The 8,742-nt window shown below is 50.3% G+C and overlaps 1 protein-coding gene across 2 annotated transcripts; it reads right to left on the bottom strand.

The window, feature by feature from the left end:
* Positions 1-294: 294 nt before the first annotated feature.
* Positions 295-6,639, bottom strand: ENO2 (enolase 2). 2 transcript variants are annotated; one of them, XM_010717821.3, is made up of 11 exons: positions 6,513-6,639; positions 5,515-5,610; positions 5,188-5,246; positions 4,089-4,158; positions 3,819-3,952; positions 2,783-3,005; positions 2,326-2,523; positions 1,998-2,199; positions 1,714-1,822; positions 1,524-1,582; positions 295-1,255 (listed from the first exon to the last, which is right to left on the bottom strand). In XM_010717821.3, exons 1-11 carry the CDS (start codon positions 6,625-6,627, stop codon positions 1,186-1,188), a joined length of 1,335 nt encoding a protein of 444 aa, XP_010716123.2. In that variant the 5' UTR covers positions 6,628-6,639; the 3' UTR covers positions 295-1,185. The 2 variants fall into 2 exon arrangements, with proteins under 2 accessions (XP_010716123.2, XP_019473579.1); XM_019618034.2 differs by lacking the exon at positions 5,188-5,246 and having other exon boundaries at positions 6,513-6,637.
* Between the last annotated feature and the right edge of the window lie 2,103 nt (positions 6,640-8,742).

Below are 8,742 nucleotides of genomic sequence, written 5' to 3'. Positions count from 1 at the left end.
GCCTGCTCTGGGGTCTGTTAGATCAGTGGCAGGCATGATTAAAATCCCTTGCATAGCTTCTTCATGCAGAGAACACTCTCCCATCTGCCCTTCCCTCAATATTCCCGAGCTGGGTGCAGGACGGACAAGTCTCACTGTGGGACAGCTGTGAAAGCAGGTTGGGGGTTATCTGGGCCTTTCTCTTGCCAACTTCTTCTGCTTGCTTTGGTTATCTTTCTGCATGATCCTCTTCTCTGATGGCAAAATGTTCCCATTCCTCAAATACAGACAAGTACAGAGAAACATCAGGCCAAGTCAAGGGTCTCAGGTGTGAAACACATTTTAATTAAGTTTAGGGTTCTGTAGTTTGTTGCTCCGCTGAGCATTGACTGTCTAGAAGGTGAAGCAGACATTATGGGCAGAAGAGAGAGTGAAGGAGTGCAAGAGGGATGGAAACAGAGAAGAAGGTCAAGATAAGCAAATGAGAGCATGTCTTTTTTTATGACTGTGTTTTAATATATTGCCCCACAGTACTATGTGCTGACCCACAAGATCCCATAGAGCTGCTTAACCTGGAGACTGACAGCACACGTACACACGGCCAGTGACAAGCAATTGTTCACTCAACACTAAGCTTCTGACAAGCACAGCTCAGCATGGAACAGTGCTCAGATCGGAAGGAAGGAACGCTTAGGTTCCACCACGGCTCAGCGCAAATGCACCTGGGGCACAACAATGCTGTAGGCCAGTACACATACACCTACACACACGCACAACGAGAGCGAGCCACTGGTGACACTCGTTCAAACACAGCTACAAGTGCGACGCTTGTCCAAACACACCAGCCGACGCACATATGTTCACTGCACATGCTTCGGCGTACAACGTAAACACGCTGGGCAGCATGCTCCCATAGTCTAATATGAACAGAGTGATTCAGATGCACACAAGAACAAAAGACACAAAATGCCTAGATTCAGAAATGCTTATGATCCCAAAGCAAGGGACAGGGTGCAGACCTCTTTTTTATCCTTCATCTGGGTATATCTAGCCAGGGATACCTGAACTTGTGGGGCTTTGAGGTGAGAGGAAACCAGGTGGCAGAGAAGGGAGAAAGAGCAAAAAAGGGAGTAGTGAAGAGAAAGAGGGTTCAGAGTCTGTGATGTGGGAAAAAGCTGAAGGGTGTATATGCCTGAGGGACAACGTTCAAAGAACACTTGGGTTGCGAAAGTTGTGTCCAGCAAAGCGTGCTTCATCGCCAAGCTCTTCCTCAATCCTGCAGGAGAGAGAGACAGCAAAAGTCAAGAAAGGCACCAGAGTACCTGAGGGATAACACAAAGCCAGGAAGCTGAAAGGGGACAGAGGTTCTAGCTGCTGGAAGGTGCTGCTATCCCACCATGCCAAAGAGGAGGGATCCAGAGATCTCTACTTTCACCTCTGCACCTTGCCTTCACATTTTTCCTACAAGCTCCTTCTGCTCTTGGGCTTCTCCATTTAGTTACTCTCCATTCTCACTTGCATTTCCTACCCTAGAAGCCCCTTACCTCATGAGCTGGTTGTATTTAGCCAGGCGTTCAGACCTGCAGGGGGCACCCGTCTTTATCTGCAAAGGATTTCCCAAAACAAACACCATTATGACTCGCACCAATTTCCTGAGAGGGAGAAGCAGGAAGGATGCTGCTTCTCGCCTTTGCATTTTCCTGCATGCCTGTGCACACCCTAGGTTTCACGTACCTGCCCAGTGCACAGTCCTACGACCAGATCAGCAATGAAAGTGTCTTCGGTCTCCCCAGATCGGTGACTCACCATCACACCCCAGCCATTCTCCTGGGCCAACTTACAGCTGCAAGGAGCAAGATATGTATTCAGCAGCTGCCACCCTAATACCCACCACCTGCACAGGGTGACCCTCTCCTCCCATCCTCAGCATTCTACACTCTTGCAGAGACACAAATCTTAATCTTATTGTGGTACATCACCAACTCTTTTAAACAACAGTGGCAGCAGGGTGGACTCACGCTTGGATGGCCTCCGTGACAGATCCAATCTGGTTGACTTTGAGCAGGAGGCAGTTGCAGGCCTTCTCTTCAACAGCTCGCTCAATGCGCTTGGGGTTTGTCACTGTCAGGTCATCTCCCACTATCTGAATCCCAACATTGGCTGTGAACTTAGACCAGGCCTCCCAGTCATCTTGGTCAAAGGGATCCTCAATGGAAACCACTGAATGGACAACAGAAGAGACAAGTCAAAGTGACCTTCCTTCCAATCCCCCCAAAATGGTAGAGGTGCACCTGCGATGTCTGCAACACCAGTGCTGATTCCCCATTGCCAAGCACAGTGGCTCACCTGGATAATCACGTACAAAGCTTTGATAGAGGTCACCCAGCTCATCTGCCGAAATGTAGCGGCTTGGGTCATCTGGGGACTTGAAGTCAAGGTCATATTTGCCATCTCGATAGAACTCAGAGGCTGCCACATCCATACCAATGACAATCTTGTCTGTGTAGCCAGCCTTGTCAATAGCTTCCTTGAGGAGCTCCAGAGCTGGAAGGAAGAGAATTGAAGTCAGCCTGTGCTGAGAGCTCTGACTTCCAGCAGAAACTTTCTCTAGGAAGGCCCTGTGAGCAGGAGCCACTGTGAGACTGATGGAGCAATGAGCGAGAGAGAATGAAGCCCAGAGCAGAACAGAAACATGCTGAGGGGCTGTGGAGGCCCCAGCCAAAGGGATAAAAGGATTGGGTGTAAAAAAGGCCTTGGTCACAACATTGAAGGCAGGGATATCCTGTTAACATGTAACTCTCACCTTCACTGTTTTCCAGGATGTTAGGGGCAAATCCTCCCTCATCACCCACATTAGTAGCATCCTTGCCATACTTCTCCTTGATGACGCTCTTGAGATTGTGATAGACTTCAGCCCCAATGCGCATGGCATCGCGGAAGCTTTCAGCTCCCACGGGTAGGATCATGAACTCCTGCATTGCCAATTTGTTGCCTGCATGGGAGCCTCCATTGATCACATTGAAAGCCTGGAAGAGTTTGTAAGTGAATTAGAGCTGAAGGAACCCATTTTGACAAGGCTCTCAGGTTGGTCACCATGTCTATTCATGATATACCACATCCCATACAGTAACATAACACATCAGCTGCAGCATGTCAGACCAAAGCCACGTACAGCCTGGGATCCTCCTTCCAATAGTGGCAAGCAACTGGAGAGGACTTTCCCACCTGTTTCCCTCTCAGAGTTCTCCCAAATTGTATGTATTTATCTGTCCATTCAGCAATGCTACATCAACCTCTCTTCTAGGAACTTTTCCCTCAACTCCAAGAAAAATTTAGCACCCACAGTATGCTTTGTGAGGGAGTTTCACAGTATAACTAGCCTTGTTTTGGACTGTGCCTCAGAGAGTTCACATGATGCTCTCTGGTTCCTGTATTAAGAATGAGTAGTGGTTGATCCTCAGTCAACCCCCATCAAAACATCTGCTGTATCCTTCTCAGCTCCTAGTTTACAAGGAAAACTCCTAGTTTACATAGCCCTTCCTTTTACAAAAGCTGGCCCACAATTTGATCCGTCTCTTATCCTTTCCTGAGCCTTTTCCAGTTCCCCTGTGGAGGTGGGGAGGGCAGAGCCTTACATACCATTCCAGGAATAGGCATTCTGTTTGTGAGTCCTTCTCTGAGAAAGCTTGGGCATTGGTGATTTCTGCAGATTCCTGCAGTGCATTCAGATGGTGTTTTGGTCCTATATCCCTTCCTTCTTTACCTCCTCTATCAAACACACTCTTTGAGGTATCTTTAGAAGTTTCTGAATTAGTATGTCAACGATGGAGTGTTCTTACTGGCACAGGAAGGATGAGATCGGAGTTGCCTGCCAGGTCAGCAATGTGCCGGTACAGGGGGACATCCTTCTCTGCAGCTCCTGCCTTGCACACAGCCAGTGAAACTCCCAGGATGGCATTGGCACCAAACTTGGCTGTGGGCAAAACCAAGAAGTCATTGAGGTTCTCAGGTACTGCCTTTCTGCCCAGCAAGTGCCCTTCACTAGCCTAATAGCCTCCCTCCACCCACTGTGATCTTTACTTCCCAGACCGAAATAAATAGCAAATTACATTTGTTCTCTGTGCCGTCCATCTCAAGCATCAGATTGTCTATCTTCTCTTGATCTACAACAGAGAGGCCCTGGAGGAAAGAAAGAGTTGCTGAGAAGGGGATGTTGAGAAGAGTTGTTGGCTCTGGCACATGAGGAAGGACGTGTTGATGGAGAAGCTGGGGGTACATGGACTTTTTCAGCTTGTGGGGGAATATATACACACAAAGCTCTGGAAATTAGTGCCTTGGTATACAATCAAGTAAGGTAATCATGATGATGTTATTGCAGTGCAGTGTACATGCACCCAGATTGGATAAGGGATCAGCAGCAGCCCAGGCCGGTCACACAGAGTTCAGCACATAGCACTCACTTGAGGATTTATCCAGCTTTTTGGCAGCTTCCAGGGAGCTTTGTGGTGCTATGGCTACATATAAGCTAGGCATAACAGTGCACGCTCAACCCCAAGAAAGCACACGTGAACTAGATGGGCTATTCCTGGGAATGAGCTGGGGAGCAGTGTTAAGGCCAGTGTGGGGAGCCTTCTACCAGTACAGAAAGTTCTCAGGGGTGAGGAGAGCTGGACTCTCAGTCAGACTCCTCACAAGCTGCGTGGCTTTCAGTGCATGACATCAACTCAATTCCCTTCAGAGCAGGTTCTATAAAGGGCTTACAGATGTGACACCACAGATCTGGAAGTCCACAGACTGTGCTGGGGGGGCTGCCAGACCTTGTATGAGTACAGTCATTGCTCACCACACCATGAATACTGGAGGAGAGGGGAGGATAAATGGGTGTGAGGATGCAGACGTGTGGATGAGATTAAGTGAGGAGGAGCACATTTGAAAAAGGGAGAGAGCTCTACAGAAAAAAAACGAGGGGACTGGCTAGGTGGTACAGATGCAGCAGTGGGCCAGGTAGGGTTAACTCCTTTCCACTCAGAGAAAAGATCTCTGTGGTTGCATACAGCCATGGAGGCAGGAAGGGTGTGCCTGGGTTCACAGAAAGCAGCACTATATCTGTCAACCCAGTGAGATGAAGAAAGGCAGAAACAGAGATCAGGTGGAAAGAGACGGAACAGAGTAAGTGTTCAATAAGGAAGAACAAAGAGAAATCCTTACAGAGCCCACGATAGCTGGGGCGACAGTGCTGTTGATATGATCCACGGCCTGCAGGACCCCTAAAGAAGGGAATAGACAGAGAAAGAAGGAGAGAGACAAAGGTTGAGGCAAAGAAGAGAATGAAGAGAGGGAGGGAGAAGATCAATAGAAAGGCTGAGAGGGGTAATCAGGGAGGGAAGTTTGAGGCCTGACATTTCGCTTGACACTGGATCAGTGCCTGGAAGGTCCCATGGAGGATATGTTTCATTAGTGGATGAGTGGTACCCTCTGGTGAAGCCCCATGTGTGGCAGCCCCAGGTACAGGGTGTGGAGCAGACACCTCCCCACCTTTTCCAAGGAAACGTGACTTGTCATTATCTCGTAGCTCCAATGCTTCATAGATACCAGTGGATGCTCCGCTGGGGACCGCTGCTCGAAACATGCCTGAGGGATAGCAAAACATGTGTATGAGTAGAGCAGAGGATTAAAAGGAAGGAAAGCCCTCATGCATCTGTCTTTATTCTACTTTAAGGAAAGGATAGAGCCACCCGCCTCTGCCAACAGATAGCTCCACTGGCTGGCTGCTCATGGCTAGTCTTTTCAGAGGTGAACACCTTTTAGAAGCGGAATAGCAGAGTGTCTGACAGAAAGAAGTCCACCCAGTGTTTCAAACTAGGAAACCTGGATCTCAGCCATGCAGACATCTGTGCCAGTCCCAGAACTATAAATGACATGCAGAAATCCCTTGTTCTGGTACACCTGCCTGCATCCTTCCACAGGCAGCCCTAGTCACATCCCTTTTGTCCAGGGATGGATTTTTACCTCAGTGAAGGAGCAAGAGGTTGGAGGCCTGCTCTGGTCACTCACACTACACACATATCTCATCCCACCTAGCTTTCAGTCCAACATAGCTGCAGTTCTTCCAGATGAAACGCATAATTGCACACACATGATTGCACACGTGTCTCAGAAACAAATCTTCCCTCAACCTCACGAGCATGGCTGCGAAAGCATTTCCAAATGTGCCCCAGGAATGAAAGTATAGCTGCAGGAGAGCATTGTGTGAATAGGACAAGAAGGTAAATATGTCTATTTTAATGAAATTAACTGCCTCTGCTACAGTCAGACATGGGGCAAGACACACGCACAGCAGTCAGCAGTTGCTGTGCATGTCATGCAGGAGGACCACAGGTAGACGCCAGGAGATCTATCTCCCTGGCCTGATGTCTCTAGTTGCTCACTGGAGCACCTTCAGTGGGAGATCCTCCCTGCTCTCAGCTGCTGTGCAGATCCAGCCGCTTCAGCAAGACAGGATTTCCTCTTCACCTCTCATCTTCACCTCATACCTTTGTGTGTGTATAGGTCCACCTCCACAGTGGGGTTCCCACGAGAATCCAGGATCTCTCGGGCATGGATCCTCTCGACTGCCATGGTGACTGTGTAGAGGAGAGGAAAGGGCATGCTCAGTTCTGAGCTGTCCTGCAAGATCTCAGACCACCCTAGGGACCTGGTGCTCACCCTTCTAATGTCTAGGCAGAGAAAAGGATGCTCAACAAAGATCTACATTAGGAGTTCAAACTCCAAGGAAATTTAGGCTCAAGGAAATTTAGACTAGAGGAGAGATATGAAAAATGTGATCCAAAGCCCAGAAAGTGAGAAACTATCCACATTCTCTTCAGGAACTAATGCTGAATCCCATCCCTTCATTACATATAACAAAGTAGGAGTTTTCCCTCTTGTCCCGTGTGGCAGCCACGTGCCCCCTTCCCAGCATGGCTGACTTACTGGGGTCCACAGCACTACGGGCTCTGACACAGCCCTGACACCAGGGCTCCCAGAAACTTCCATCTCCTCACAGGGATGAGAGATCCCTGCTGGGCAGCACCTGCCTTGGCCTTGCCTCACTCTTCTGCGGCTGGCACCCTGCAGGGCACGGCTGCGGTCCACATCAGGGACTGGGCCAGCCAAGCTGAGACCGAGCAGCCAGAGGCTATGGCACCTGATAAAGGGGAGGAACAGTTCTGAGGACAAGGGGAGGGAAACTGGGCAGGCTAAGATGCTGAGGCTGACCCCAGCTCATGGCCCCTGCACACCAGAGGAATGTAAGCACAAAAGACCTTGAGGCATCTCTGGCAGGGGCGTGTGAGGAGATCTGGCATTTTGGATGCACTCAGTGAAACCTGGGGTGGGAAATAGGCTTGTGGTTGAGGAGAGCTGTTTGGGAGAGGCATTTTTTGCCGAAATTCATTCCCAAGGTTCTCCACAAGAGGTCTGACCCCCTTCCTGTTCCCCCCTAGCTGGCCTTGCAAGTCTCCCTGCTTCCACCAGCAGGCAGTGGGGCAGTGCAGTGTAGGGAGCAGCCTTGCTGGGAGCGGGCAGCGTCTGCTGTCTGTTACTGCCACCCCAGCTTCACTGGGCTTTCTGCCCCCGGCTCCCCAGCTTATTCATTCAAAACAGAGCAGAGCTGGAATCACACAGAATGCAGTGTGGAGTCCAGGCCCAGGGGCAAGCATGGTGCAGTCAGTGTTTTTTCTGGGCAGAATCATGCCTTGGGCTGCAGGCAAGGATGCAGCTGACATTGTCTCTCAGCACAGTTGTGTTTGTTGGGGAGTGCTGCAAATAGGGCATCACGGCAAAGAGCAGGGCTAAGAAACAGGCTGGGGAAGCCAGTCAATTCCCAATCCCATGGCCTCTAGTACATGGAAATCACAGGGTTTGGGGAAATCACAGTGCTCTGGAGTTTCAGCAAAGCTTGCAATGCTGGGAAGGTTAAGTGGGGGGAAACCAGGGCTCTCTGGAACCTATGCAGGGCCCTCCACAGGGCCCATCTGGGCTGGGATCTCCCTCAGACACTGACAGCATTTCTCATGCCATCTGGCCTGCACTGCAGGAGCTTCCTCCAGAGCCATGCCTGCACAGCTGTGAGCTTCTTCACAGCACTGCCCTGGCCATACCCCTGTTAAAATGACCTATGGCACAGCAGGGGTCTGACAATAAGACCTGTACCAGATGCAGTGCTTACGTGATCATGTTGGCCCTCTGCTTGCATCCACCTACCTCTGTTTGAGCCAGCTCCAAGGATGCCAGATGATGAGCCCAAACCCAACCTAGCTGGATCCATCCCATCATTTACTGGATCTTTTCATTCCTTTTTAGCTCTCTACACCATTTTCTCCACTTCTGCAATTTCCCCGTGTCCCTCTCTGCTTGGCCTCTGCTGAACCACTCTGAAATCCCTAGCATCAGCTGCACTGTCCTGAAAGCAGGTCAGAGGCGGATAAGCTGGGATAAGGGACTGGAACAGAGCTACAGTCGGAAACCTATTGACACAGTGAGAAGAAGAGCAGCCAGGCTGGATGCTGGGCTGCCTCTCTCAAGCAGGGGCTGAGCTGGGCGCTCTGGCATGGCGCTGCTGCAGTGCCTCCCATTGGCACCTCTTCACGCAGCACAAACCGCCAGGGCACTGCCTGACCCTGCTGCAGCAATCCCCCCTCCCTTCCTAGCAGGACAGCACTGCAGAGACCTTTCCCCAAGGCACAGCTACCAGTCCTGCGTGCTGGGGCCCCAGGTGCAGCT

The sequence above is a fragment of the Meleagris gallopavo genome, chromosome 1 (genome assembly GCF_000146605.3).
Source record: "Meleagris gallopavo isolate NT-WF06-2002-E0010 breed Aviagen turkey brand Nicholas breeding stock chromosome 1, Turkey_5.1, whole genome shotgun sequence".
NCBI classification, from domain to species: domain Eukaryota; kingdom Metazoa; phylum Chordata; class Aves; order Galliformes; family Phasianidae; genus Meleagris; species Meleagris gallopavo.
The sequence above is the reverse complement of the archived record's forward strand: the minus strand, read 5'-3'. Positions and strand labels throughout refer to the sequence as shown.